Source organism: Strongylocentrotus purpuratus, unplaced genomic scaffold, assembly GCF_000002235.5.
Source record: "Strongylocentrotus purpuratus isolate Spur 01 unplaced genomic scaffold, Spur_5.0 spur5_scaffold_14, whole genome shotgun sequence".
NCBI lineage: Eukaryota > Metazoa > Echinodermata > Echinoidea > Camarodonta > Strongylocentrotidae > Strongylocentrotus > Strongylocentrotus purpuratus.
The window spans coordinates 37,140,236-37,155,200 of NW_022145599.1; the positions used below are offsets into that span (position 1 = coordinate 37,140,236).

At 36.4% G+C, this 14,965-nt stretch overlaps 1 protein-coding gene across 1 annotated transcript; it reads left to right on the plus strand.

The window, feature by feature from the left end:
• Positions 1 to 12,714: 12,714 nt before the first annotated feature.
• On the plus strand, positions 12,715 to 13,690 carry LOC115923872 (coagulation factor IX-like). Its single transcript, XM_030985269.1, has 2 exons — positions 12,715 to 12,995; positions 13,542 to 13,690. The coding sequence occupies exons 1-2, from the start codon at positions 12,716 to 12,718 to the stop codon at positions 13,688 to 13,690; spliced, it is 429 nt and encodes a 142-aa protein (XP_030841129.1). The 5' UTR covers position 12,715.
• Positions 13,691 to 14,965: the final 1,275 nt, after the last annotated feature.

The following is a 14,965-nucleotide window of genomic DNA, read 5'->3' on the forward strand; positions in this document are numbered from 1 at the left end:
CTAAATTTCGTATTCTTTCATCAATATTCGTCTTCAAACACATCCATTCTGAGAATCCTTGCAGAAGTCAGTGTTAAATGACATCCTCTTTCACTTCATTATACAATTGCAGTGAATGTTTGCCATCAAATTTGTTGGGCTCCCAACACTTTAGAGAGGCTTTAACATTACATTTACGCTAAAACTTGCTGTATTTAACTTTTATTTTCATCATTATTATTATCGTTATTATTAACTCTTCCTTTTTAGGAAGGGGAGGGGGGGGGGGGGCTTCAGGAGATAAATTCAATTAAGGTTTAGCTATTTAATTAAAACACTGTTTAAATGCTAATTGATGATTGCATTTTGATTGAAAACATGAATGTAATCAATATCTAAATGTCGTCTTTCAAATTTATAATGCAATTTTACAGAATAAAAGCATCACCAGTCGACAGCTGCTCATAGTTCCATTAATTGGCGTTGTAGTCGGACAAACATGTTGTTTCCTCAGGGCATACCATGGACCGGGGTAGTCACACGTCTGTTCATCTTAAAGATTCTCTTCATCATATCAGTTGATATGTGGCAAGGTGAGTACACTTTTGTATCAACAAAATTTCGTAATATTTTCTAATATAAAGTGGACATGAAAGGCATTTGCATATCCATCGGGGCGGCTGTTTCATTTGTTTTCAAATATAATTCAGGAGTACATAAACCCCGCGACCCCTTCACGTGACAAAATAATACCGGGGGAGGGGGAGGGGAAGGTGGATGATCCGTGAGATTTGTTTGGTCCCCCCTGCATCCCTGCACCTCAATTTTTCCTCAATTTATGAGTAAAATTTTTGTACCAAATCCAAAAATAAGGAACAAATTGTTTTTTTTTGTGGACATGGTTATCGAAAAGGTTTAATTTACCCGGATCATATCAGAACTATACTGCTCAAGTATTCAATTTCACATGCCTTTAAATGAAGAAAATATTGTTAATTCAATATAGCTCTGTGGTGGAGGCCATACAAACACATGTGCAGCCGGTCGTTGAAAAGATAATCGAATAGCCTGACAGCGAACTTTCGTTACTAGAAAAACAGAAGTCTTTATGTTAAAATCAAATTAACTTATTCACAGTTTCATTGACTCGGTTATATTTATTTTTGTCTGGGGCGTATGAATCGACTTTCCGTACATTGTCAGAAGGCTTTTTTCATCGTCACCGGACGTCCTGCAAAACTAGTCTTTTGAAAAAACATTACCTAGTTTGAAAAGTACGAGGTTATCAAAGACCATGATGACGAGTGTAATTAGGAACTAATGTGCAATGTGTTTTTATTCTTTAGGGTGCAGGTGATTTTGTAATGTGCTCCGCAGATTGGCATTGGCATGGAAATTTCCTTATACACGTATTATTCTTTTCATTTTACCTATAGATTTCCATATACCTATACCTATATGATGTCATTTTAAGAAAGGTATCTATTTTATGTCATTCCAGTTAAGAATATGCAAATTAATTAGACAATGATATGGTAATAGTAAGTATAGCATATATTTTGTAAAAAAACAAACCCTGTAAAATAATGTAGAACAAAAAAACCGTTAGACAAGCAATAGCGGCTCGAAGGAAAATGATTTCAATTTGTATATATTGTCAACATCAGTGTTAACTTTGTTATGACCTGAAACAAAGCTATTGCAGAAACATTGAAAACTCAACCTGACGCGATTTTGTTAGCCTTGTCCATCATGCGAACAGTGCAATGAAAAAAGGGTTGCCTTGATTTCTTGAAAGCATTTGTGATCGTGTTAAACATGTCAGGAAAATTAACTGCCCACGGCTTACCACTTAAAGGTAAAGACCAGTATTGGAAACGCCCCAATTTGAAAAAACGAAATGGAAGCTCTTATTACCAATCATGTGAAAGAATATGTTTTGAATATTACATGACGATAAAAATTTTGACAGGAAACCGCCTACTAATTGATATATTTGGTAAATTAGTATATCTATATACTGTTGAGAGATACAAATGCACGTGTCGCACACGTGTGTGTAGTCCCATATACATCTTTCTGTGTACAGTGCTTCTAACTTTATGAAGACTTGGCCAAATTTCTTATAATTTTGATGATTCCAGACCTTGCAGTACATCTATGCTAGGTGATCAACCTTTTCTGATCGATTTCACAACGTTTCTTTCACTATGCAATTGCATGACCATAACTGGTCTTTAGCTTTAATTGGTATCATAATCAATTACTGAACTACATGGTGAAAAGAGAACCACAGTACGTGTGCATTTACACACCCACCCCCATCACCCACATATACGCACATGCCCCCAAACACATCACCACATGGCGGAAACGTCATTCAAACACATCGCGCGTGATTTCTACGAAACAGACTTTAACAATTGACAGCTAGCACATTACCAATGTCACTAAGGGGTGTGCAGAGCTCCTAAGCTAAGCTATACATTAAAGGTTTACTGGTACACTCTGGTATATTGTTAGAGGTTCTTGACTCTCATACGACAGGTCATAGGTTCCATCCTTGATTGGTACCTGGCATCCTTGGAAAAAGTGTTTTACCTATACATTTTATCCAGGCGCAACATTGTTAAACAATCCCTTTAAAATTGGTACCTGGTAATTGAGTGGGTAATGATAAGAGCAGTACTATTACTGACAAGCCAGCCAATGGAAGATGCGACGTATACTACACAATCATTTCTCAAATTTTATAATAATTGTTGAATATAACCTAATAAAACTGTTTCAAATTTAAGGAGTGAAGATATAATTTAACGTAACTATCATCTAAAGAAGGCGAACTGCGCAGATCTATTGTTACAAAAGACTATTGAATTATTTTTCAAAGCGTTCATTATCACGTCTATTATGTTTTAAAACCAACATTGGTGGACATGTATCAAAAGAAACGAAATTCTTTATTGAAGAGTTGTGATGTCCTGTTTAACATCAAATAAGTACGTAGACAATTTCTCATAACATCTCCAATGGTTGTTATCTAAACTGCATCACTGTAAACCAATTTAATAGAGTGGCTTTATAAGACTTCAATATTTTTGGCTTGCCAGTAAAGTCATGCAAAATTTAATTCATCATCAATCTTCTAAATTGGCGGGTTTTTTCTCCTCTTCATTTTGATAATTATACAATATTTGGGCGGACAATTTTTTTCTCAACCATTATTGATTGAAAGAAAATGCAAACTTCGTACAAAATTCACGACATAGCGAGCGTCCAACCATAAGATAATTTACAGGTCATCGTGTTTTAGTGATAGGTCGCTGGATTGATTGAAGCTATGGTTCCAATTCCCATCCAAGCGGCGGCAAGAATAACCCTTAATTTCCTATGAATAAATTAGTAGGAAATAATTGAATATTTCCAGCGCCTTTGTGACGTTTGGCCAAAGTTATCTTAATAGTAATACTCTGAATGGTTCTTAGGCATAGCGTAGGTGATTTGCTAGATAAAAAATATAGTACATGATATTCGTAATATAGTTTACTAGAAATACAATCAAATGTTATATATATAATTACATGATAATACAGAACTGGTAGAGAAATGATGATTTAATACTTCGAAGGGAATTAAAAATAAATTATTTATGAAGTTATAGCTGCAATAAAAACTCGAGTCAGCTTTTAGGTGAGTTTGATAAGGGCATCTGGCTGCCGGAGAGGAGACTCGATGTATATAACAGTACTATACTATTCAATGTCATGGGTGTGATTGAGTCAATCAAGCACTTAAATATCAAAGTGTCGCAGGCTTTGAGACTAAAATAGAACAAAAACAAATAAATATCGAAAAGAAAATGTCGTTTCCATATATATAGGCGTGAAGAAAATGGTCTAGGAACGTGAGACGTAGCTGTACTTAACAAGTTTATTATGAGCTTTCGGCACTTTTATATATATATATATATATATATATATATGTCGTGTATCAGTTTCTAATTTTTAAAAAGGAAAGCTAAGTTAGTGAATTCAGTAGATGCCATCACCATAATCGTCTAATATCAAATGGACGTTTGCATATTGGTTAGTTTCTACTGAATGGAATCTATTTTTGTATTATCTGAACTTCTTTTGCCTCGACTCCGTTGTCTCATTGCTATAGTTGAGACCGTGCGAATTGAGATTGAGCCTTTAAAGGTACTATGTCCCATTTGCAGGCCAAAAAATGAAAAAGTTAAATTCCAACTGCATTTATAAGATAATACTAATTTAGAACTTCCCTAAAAAAGGTGGGGCTGGAAAATGTCTTCCAAGTGGGAAAATAAAAATTAGTTGTCAAATCGACTTTAGGGCTATAAAGCCCAAAAGTAATAGTCTTGATTTTCAGACAATTGTACCGAATGGTCATACGTTTTATGCTGCGCAAAGATTCAATCTGTTTAATCTTGGCCATCACAAGAAGTGGGTTATAGATGTAGACAAATGCTCAAGTACCCTTTACAACTCTTTTCATGTATATTATTACCAAAGACGAAAAAACCAGCCAGTCACTCAATAGTGTCTGACAGTGAAGTCTAGCAAGTAAACGGGTTTCCTTGCATAATTTGAATATGAGGACACTGCTAACGTTTAAATTTCACAGATAGGACATACATGACATATTCATAATTCCTGCAAAGTTTTACAGAATTTGAGGTTGGCTGCAAAAGGGACATAGTACCTTTAAAAGCTGTAGATGTCATCAGCTTGGCGCAGATGATATTGACATGTTGTCTGGTTTAATCCCGCCCATTAGGAGTTCAACCAGTTCATGGCTTCTTGACATTGACCTTTAGAAGTCCTTTAAACGAACTGAGACAGCTTCTCATTTTAGCCTCAGGTGTCTCTGGTAACTCACATCTATATAATTTGATATAACCCCCCCCCCCGGTCCCCAGTCTCTCTCTCTCTCTCTCTCTCTCTCTCTCTCTCTCCGTGTCTGTCTGTCTGTCTCTTTAACCTTCATCTGTCTATGTTTCTTTTCTTCCATGTCTAGTTCTCATTCTCTCTCTCTCTCTCTCTCTCTGCCTCTTTCTTCTCAACCCTCTTGCGTGTGTTTATGTGTTCTTATGTGCGTGTGTGTGTATGTGTGCGTGTGGTTATATGAAACCAAGTATTTTTAATAATCGGAATATATCTATAAATGGGCAGACTTTATTTGATAGATACTTGTTTGAAAGAGGAATTGTTTAATTTAATCACTTGATTGAGAAAGCTCATGTTGACGCTGTTCAATAGTTTGTGAACCTCGGTATGAAAGGTAATAATTAGCTAATGATTATTGATTTTTATGATGCAATACCCAGGTTATGGAAAGATGATTCAGGGTTAATACGATTCTCCGAGGTTATAAACTATAATACTTATTTTTATATTTCAGGTTTAAAAAAATATAACTTTTAGATGTGGGTTCAGGAACAATTTATGTTTATTTTATAAAAGTGCTACAGCAAACGTATGATTTGCAGGTAAGGGATGGGCAAAATAATTACGATTTTATAGATAAACAATTATAAGATATTTTGTTAGACCAAGAATTACTATACACATTAGAAAAAAAAAATGAGAATTTCAATTTAGATTACTGCATGGAGCCATAATTATATACTAATGAGCATCTTCATAGATCTGGTTTTGTTGGTGATCATTTTACGTTCGTTTTAAAAACGGGAAATAGAAACATACACACATTTGTTTTTTATCTTGCGGGAGCATTCAAAGGGTATGGCAGGTTTTAATACAACTTTTTGAGTTTGATGAAATTAAAGATTTAGAATTCGAGATATATTTGTTGGGTTGGTAGGTAGTTCAAATATAATACAAATCTGAAATACTATAATTTTCATGGTGAAGTATGTTATATTCATGTTAAGAACGGGGGGGGGGGGGGGGGGGACAAGTATCAACTTTAGAAAAGAGGAAGAAAACTGTTTTTAATCATAGGGATGAGGAAAAGAAAATAGCCATTAGAATAGAAAAGCTGGGATTACATTTTTAAAAGTGGGAGCAGCTTAGTATTAATTAAGATTTGTTTTCCTCTCCACCGTGAGCTTGTTAAAGTGTAACTCTATTTTGCAGCCTGGTTAATAACTTACTTATTTATTATATTTTTCTTGAGTTGAGAATGTTAGCAGACATCTAATGAGTAGTGTGTGTGTGTGTGTGTGTGTGTGTGTGTGTGTTTGTTTGTATGAGGGAGGGGAAACTGGGAGTACCAGTAAAATAACCTCCAGATTTTTAAAAATATTTTTGATATAAGTGACTAATATGTAAAATTGATTTATAAATTATGTTTGTGTACTCTAAGTTCAATTTCAATTTTTGCTCAGTTATATACACTGCAAATGAGTTTTTGTTTAATGTTTATGTATAAGCAATCAATATTGAAAACATTTATTTAATTTTATTCAATTGTATGTGTGTATTACACAATTGGATGAATAAATCAAAATTACTTAATTTTTTTTTAAATGATAAAAAAGTTGGTCTGTCCGTCTTTCTCTCACTCTCTCTCCCTTTCTCCCTCCCTCCCTCCCTCCCTCCCTCGCTCTCTCCCTCACTCCCTCTCCCCTCCCTACCCTGCTCTTTATCTCTCTCTCTCTCTCTCTCACACACACACACACACACACACTCTGCCTTCCTTCCATTTGCGCTTTCTCCATGTCTTAATCACCATGATACTTTGACGTGGTTCACTCCCTCTCCTTCGACATCTTTGTCCAATCTATCTTTCTCGAGAGCACTATCCTTCTTTCCCCATCATCCCTCGTGACAAATCGTCCCTTTACAACAGAATACTATATTCAAATAACTAAAATATGTACTCTACAACACTTCTTTTGCTTTGTTTTTGTACGTTTCATTTTCACTCCTTTTCCCTTGTATTTTCTGTTGTTGCGCCCCTCTCTTTCTCTCTTTCCTCTCACTTTATTTTATCAACCCCGCTCTTCCCGCCCCTAACTAAAATCCTACCTTCATCTTCTCTTAAAAGCTTTCAGTTTGCTTCATCTTAATGTTGTAACGTCTTATTGTTGTAAAGTAATGTACAACAGAGATATACCAGTCGTTCAAGATCACGATAATTCCCGTATTTCAACCTTCAACGGATTGAGGGCAATTGTCCATAAAATATTAAAAAACTCTACACCCTTCCTCTTTGAAAACTGGGCCGATCTTACGGTCGGACCTTTCTCTTCTCCCTATCTTCAGCTCTTTGAGCTCGCCAAATATTAATGTGTATCAAAGGTATGGAAGTTGAATGGTAGGGGAGAACAAAGGAGCAAAAAAAATCTTTTTAAAAACCTTGTAGTCAGGGCAATGGTCCTGGGCTCTGAATCATAAAACTGTTGTTATCAATTAGCTACTGACATCCTTGCATTTTGTCGACTATGAGTATAATCAAATTTTTTCATAGATCTTTGGCACTTGTTCTTGATTAAAATAAATATGAAAAAGGGGCCCAGATCATTAAAAATTAGATATTTAGACTATGTACGAAAATTAAAAAACGAAATCTAACGAAAACGAATCAAATTGTTATTTCATAATATCCTGTAAATTATAATTTACACTTTAATGATGTATTGATTGCTTATAGGTAAGCAACGAGGGGGATCTTCAAGTTATATAAGAAAACATGTCACCTAACATTATGATACAAAGTACAATCGCAGAATTATTATACCTGGTTTATATACAACCTTATAGACGTCTATTCATAAGTCATGCTTCATCATGCAAGGTTTTGACCTGTCAGACCTCATCGAATTTAATAATAGGAGCTTGTTTTCAATCAGATGATAATCCATCAGTTTGCCTCTTTCCCACCTTTGTTTGAATATCATGCAGCTTTTGACGTGTAACCTGTTATAATTCAAATACTGAATTGCATAAACGGATGCACGACTGATTATCTTCTTAAGCATATTAATGATTATATTATAACCTTTTTGATTTACGTATTATCTTTTAATTATTTGTTTATGTGTTTTATATCCAACTGGCTGAAAAGCTGTATTTTAGGCTGATGTGAGATATTTACCGTGATTACAAAAAAATTCAATTAATCATACTCCTGTTTCTTTGGCTTTAGATCATACGAATTGTGGATATCAGCGAGCTCCTCTCAAACCTGAACCATCTATAGTAGGTGGACAGCTAGCTCAACATGGTGAATGGCCATGGATAGCATCCTTACTGGAACATAACAGTCCTATATGTGGAGCAACTTTAATCACACCTGATTGGCTCATCACCGCTGCACATTGTATGTAAGTCCTCTCTGACCATGATCTCCTCTCCTCTTTGACCATGATCAACAACTTCTTCGATAATGTTTATGTTAAGCGCTGTGAAACAACAGTTATAGTTTGTAAGAGCGCTATAGAAATGACTTTATTGTATTGTATTATATTGTAAGTCGATATCATCCGAGAGGTACTTACTGCTAGACTGAAGAATATTGTAATAATTCGTAACGGTTATGGGTAGAATATTATCAACATAATGATGATAATGATAATGATAATTGCATGACAGGTACACCGACGCACAGTGATAGTGGTGATGGTGAAGATTATGATAACAACATGGTAGTGATGATGGTGAGGGTGCTCTATAGGGTGTTCAGATCAGATAGTCAATCAGACGGTGGTGGGTGGTGGTGGAAATTAGGATGATAGTGATGATGGTAATGATGGTAATGAGGTTCATATGATGATGAATAAATGATGATGGCTAAGAAGATATTTATAATGACTATGGTGGATGGTGGTGATTATGATGATGGTGATAATAGCAACTGTATAGCAGGAATTACAAGAATGTTTATGACGATGATCATGATGCTAGTGGTGGTGGTGGTAGTGGTGTAGCGCGCGTAGACCAAGATTTCATCTAGCTCGACCTAGTTCATGCGTTGACGTAATCATAGTATGCGCGTCATGTAATTATGATGTCATCACACCACGCGCAGCATGGTATATGCGTTCCTACGCAACAGAAAATAGTGGGAGGATACTAACACAACCTGTTCATTCTCAAACTTAGTTTGATTTTGTCAGACGTACTTTTAGTGCTATCTGACTGTCGGCGATCATCGTCTTGGAACAGATATCTGTTTGCTTTAGCTTTCAGCATTCTTCAAAAGCGGAGGTAAATTTTATATTTCTACATTCTGTTGATTTTCGATTGTTTGCTTTTGCTTGTGTATTATTTTTTTCTTTTTCGTCATGGACGGTACTGCCAAGAATGCAATTCTATTTCGCTCAATCTTGAAGTAACATATTTAACTAATCCTTTTCCGAATTGATTAACATTTTCAATATATCATATTTATCTATTTTGTTTGTTTTTTTGTAAGCTCGTTTTATGTTTTGTTTCCTTAGATAAGCTCTGTTATACTGAAACTGAAGAAATAGCAAAATGACTGTGTTTGTTGTTCAAACAGAAATATGACTTCATTAAGAATCGATTGTGAAAACGCAGCCATGGAAGAGATGGCGAGGAACATGAAGATGGAGTCTGATAAACTCGCATCAGCTTTCCTCCGACCAAACCTCAATGGCAGAAAACCTCAGTCAGTGCTCAAATCAATCGAGTCTGGGAGAAGAGGAAATGTTGGAGAGAGAGTGAGAGAAGATGGGGATAGGATAGGAAATAAGGAAAGGAAGAAGAAATCCAAAACGAAAAGCTCACAAATGGGTAAGGAATAAACTGTTTAGTGTTTCTTTTCTCGAAATGCATCCATGTAATTGATTAAGAACTGACATAATTCACTCTTGCCAAATAAGATTGATCGTCTCCTCTAAGCGAGAAAGTTAATAACCTATTTTTTGATTGGTACTGTGTATAAACATCCAACACAAGTCATCCCAGCATGTCAAACTTTAAACATTGATTCCATCTTAGAAGTACTACAAGGATTAATAAATAATAATCTTTTGAACTTTAAAAACGAATTTGCGCCCTATGGGTTCTTAGCAAATGCCTTATATAGACTCTTAATATTTATGAAAAGAAACTATTGTATCTATTTTTTTTCCCTATCGAAATCCTAAGGCCAACCACAATGTGCAGTGGGAATTACAGCTAAACATCAGGGATTAATCGCTGAAACACCGCTAAACACTTTCTTCATGAGCCGTAAACCTTTGCTGGGAGACATTAAGGTATGCAACACAGTCATCTTACCCCCATTTATGTCATTCCGGACATCATCGTTATGTTTTATTATGCAGTAATTGAGGGGAAGAAGGTGGAATCGATTTGGAGCTATAAAACCCAGGAGTATGTTGTTTGTACGAGCTTATCATGAGATCAACGAGCTCCGCAGAGCTGGGATTCGAAATGGTTGAAACATCAGTTTTGAAATAGAAGATGACAGCACGAAATGTATGCATGATTAAATTGGACAAACAAGAGCTCATTACCTTTCCCCCTTGTTGTCTTAGCTTTTCGTTATAGTTATCAGACTGCATTACGTTATGTTTTCTTTTCATTTGCAGCGTGTAAAACCAGTCTCTCATCAGTTTACTTCTAGTGCTTCTGATGACAAGGAAGATAGCGAATTATCGATGGCTAATTCATTAGCTGATATCGAGCAAGACTATCAGAACTTCATCGCAGAAACACGAGCTCGCTTCCCTTATACCTCAACCACTGCCACCAGAGACACGAGCGTGTCACGACGAGATTCGAACTCATCACGACGAGATACGAACCAATCACGACGAGACACGAACTCCTCAAGACGAGTTGTTGATGAAAAGGGTGATGATGAGCTGACCAAGAGCCAGAGGAAACACGAGTCACTTGCCGGTAGGGTGAAGGACTTGTTGGCTAGGAGGATGGAGGAGCGAGTAGAAATTGCGACCAACAGAAACACACCAATTCATAGTTTGGGAGAACATCTCTTCTCTACCGACCACGCCCATAGCATACCTCGCACACCATTGGTGGAGTCTAGTCCCGAAATCACTCGTGATTACCAGACGTCACAGAATGGGCGTGACTGTGATGACTTTAATTCACCAATCAGTGACGTGCATGGACAGCTGATACCACGCCCACCTGGTACTCCGTACTTTGTAATCGCTCATAGGGTGTATGCGTATAGGGAGAGAAGATTTCAGTTAGCAACACTTCTCAAGAAGAGGGCTTGCTGAAAATAACAATTGGGCCGGATCAATGAATCTGCTAATTATTACGAATGTTCTTTAATGTGAACTTCTTCATGTATTGCGCATTGGATTCAAATTTGTGTATATCAGTACAATTGCATTGATGTTCATTAAAAAAAAATTAAAAAAACAACAGAACAATGTGTAGAAGTCATTTATGCGTTCTCTTGTGTTCTGCTTTTATTCCCTCTCTCTTTCTCTCTCTCTCTCTCTCTCTCTCTCTTATTATTCTCTCTTATTATTTTTCTTTTCTTTAAATACTTCTTTTGTTATCTTCTCCCTCGCTATTCCCAATCTTTTTCTTTTCCCACTCTCTCTCTCCTTACTCTCCTCTCGTATTTCCCTTTTCCTTTGTCTTTTCTTATTATCTCCCCTTTTCTCACTCTCACTTTCGGTGTCTCTCCCTCCCACATTTTCTCTCTCTCTCTCTCTCTCTCTCTCTCTCTCTGTACTCTCTTCATTTCATTCGTTTTCTCTCCTCCCTCTCTCTTTACTCTTCTCTGTCTTGTTTCTTCTTTCTTCTCTCACCCCCCCCCCCTCTCTCTCTCTCTGCCCCTATACCCTCTCTCATTTTAGCTTCCCTGCTTTCTCTGCTCTCCTAACCTCATTCTAATTCACCATTTTTGGGCAACCCTGTATGATTTTAATATGTTATGAAGAACGTCTGATTACAACATGAACCTAGAATGCCCTCTAATGTCCCGCCTTCGTTATTACAAAATAAATTAACATTAGATAGTGCATGACAGGGTGTTCATGGTCTGGTTACTCAACTGTAATAAATAAAGGAGCTTTTATGTGATTGTGAGTAAAAAGACACACTCACTGCCCATTAGGTGTCCCGCAGGAATATTTATGTTAAAGAAGGATGAAGAATATGTTTGCAATATTGCTCCGAAAATTGTTTCCCTATATTGTATAGCTTACTCGACATTCCCCCACTGATGTGTTAAAAGCATATTACCGTGTTTTTATCAACAATATGGTTACCAAATGAATATCTTTTTATATTTAAGAAATTAAATGAGATTAATATTAAAGCCCCCTTGGTGAAATACAAGTTACGCATATCGTCAACAAAAGAGATGAACAAAATTGTTTTAACCTTAGATGTAGTACATATTGTATCATGGTTGGCAATCAGGCATTAGAATGTAATGATAAAATGTCAATTCCTAGTTCCATAAGAATCGTCTCCTTGTGGTTTATGTCGATACATGTTGTGGTAGTGTATATAAGAATAGATAAATAAATTAATTAATAAATTAAAACAAGTTGTGGTAGTGTATACAAGAATAAATAAATAAGTAAATTCATAAATTAAAACGGTGCTTATAAAGCGCTTACCACTGAAGTCTCTAAGCGCTAGCAAAGAAAAGTAATCGAAGGGCTGTGTGAGTTTTCAAAGCAACATTACACTCGATGATTGTGAAATATGTTGTGCACGAATGTTAACGGTACTCCCATAAAGGCACTAATAGGTTCTAGTTTCTTTTCTTCTGCTGCAGTGAGATTATGAATGACGGATCTGTATACTCTGCCTTGATGGGCACAGCTGACATCATCGATGTCGATCCCAACACTGTTCAACACGAGGAGGCTGATGAGATCTACCTCCATCCGAACTACCATCGAGAACATACTGATTGGGACATCGCACTCATTCATCTCCGTAGACCCATGAATCTTACGAACTACGTCACGACCGCGTGTTTGCCCACCAGGGATATGAGAGATGCTTTCTATCCTGGGATAGCCGTTACGATGTCAGGATGGGGTACTCTCTTCCAAGGAGGTGAGTACTCTAATCTGAATATAGCTCATGGGCAAGTTAACAAAGAACATTCACAGTTATTGCCCCATCAATGAACATTCCAATTTTCCTGTATGCATAATAATAAACACCGATATTGTTGCGAACCAATGGCGGGTCCAGGATTCCCTCACGGTTGGGGGGGGGGGGGGGTAAGTCTGAAATTTCTGTGATAAGCTGAGAACAGTTATGACGTACCCCTGCTTCTTCTTCTTTTTTTTCTTGGATCTTTTCCCATTTTGTTCATCTTTTCTCTGTCTCTTTTCGGTATTCCTCCTTTCATTTCTTTCCTTTCTTCTTCTTCATATTTCTTCTTCCCCTTCCCCTCTTTTTCGGGGGGGGGGGGGGCACCAGGGCCCCTGTGCCCCCTTGTCGACCCCTCCCCCCGGTGAAGAATGTTTATTTATTTAACCTGTTTACACAGACTTTATGTTTGCTTGGAATGGCAAAATGATTAGCTAACGAAACAGCTTAGTTCAAGCACATTTTTATGATTTTTGATCCTATTTTTCTTTGATTTTAATACAGGTCGACAAACTCAGTTACTACGTGAAGTGACCGTACCTCTGGTAAACCACACACTATGTCAAGAAGAATACTATCCATTCAATATCAGTGATAATATGATCTGTACAGGACCTAAGGAAGGTGGCAAAGATTCATGTCAGGTACATTAAAGAATTACGTAAGAGTCTTTCAAGCTTCAAGCTCAAGTGTTCAAATTCATTTATGTCCAGAATATTGGGCGAGGGAATATAATTCATTCACAAGTTGATGAAAAGAGTGATAAATTTTATCAATATTATAATTTTGCTTAAAAAAAGAGGTGGTAATTTTTACATTTGACGGGACATACCTTTCTACCATCGGCACCCAAAGTTAAAAATAAGAAAGCTCCCGGGGCCCTGAAGATAAAACGGAGAGGACAGCTGAACTTGAATGTTTACAGACAGGCCACTTTGGTACAATGTGTGCATGTATTAGGCTCTTTGATCTCTTACTCTTTCTCTTCCAAATTAATCAAACAATAGCTGAGCAAACTTTCTATTGGTCACATTTCGGTTTAGAATTTTACGATTCAGTTGACAAAGTAATTCTTTTAGGAGAAAAATTTCTAACTCATTGAACCTGGGAATTATTATTTTGACATTTCTATTTCTGTTTTAAGAACAAACAACGTATGTTGGAAGTCAAAAGGACGTTAACTTTGTGTTATAGCTTGGGTGTGGCTCAACGCCCTTTTTGTTCCAAAGAGATGACAACTACCTTACCACAAAATAAAGTACAGCGTATGAAATAGTTGATCGGGTTTAAATATTGCACAATCTACGGAAATAAACTCTTGTCAAGTATTTACACAGTGGAGTTTACATATTGGCTTCTATGAATCAACAGTGATAAACAGCATTATATTTTCAACAGCTAAAGCCGGGGTAATAATCTCCCAGTTTGAAAGCGCTTATTGATTGTAATAAGCGCTATATAAAAACTGATTATTGATATTATTATTATTGTATAATTGCTTTCATCATTAACCCCAAGGGAGACAGCGGAGGGCCTACTGTATCCAGACTAGGTGACCAATGGTGGCTAATAGGGGTAATAATCGGTGGTGTGGGGTGCGCAGTACCAGGATTCAGGGGGGTGTCCTCAGAAATCATCGCCTACCAGGACTGGATTAATCCTATCTTTGAGGGAGGGGTCCCACAGAGAAGTAAGAATAGCACGCTTGTTTTGAATGATAATTATGATAATAATAGTAATGATAACATTAATAAAAATGATGATGAGGATGATGATGATAACAATAATATCAATGTTAATAATAATAATGATATTAATGTCAATGATAATGATAATGATGATAATAATAAATAATACTAGTAATAATAACGATATTAATAATACTAACAACAACAACAATAGAACACTTCTAACATAGTGCATTATGC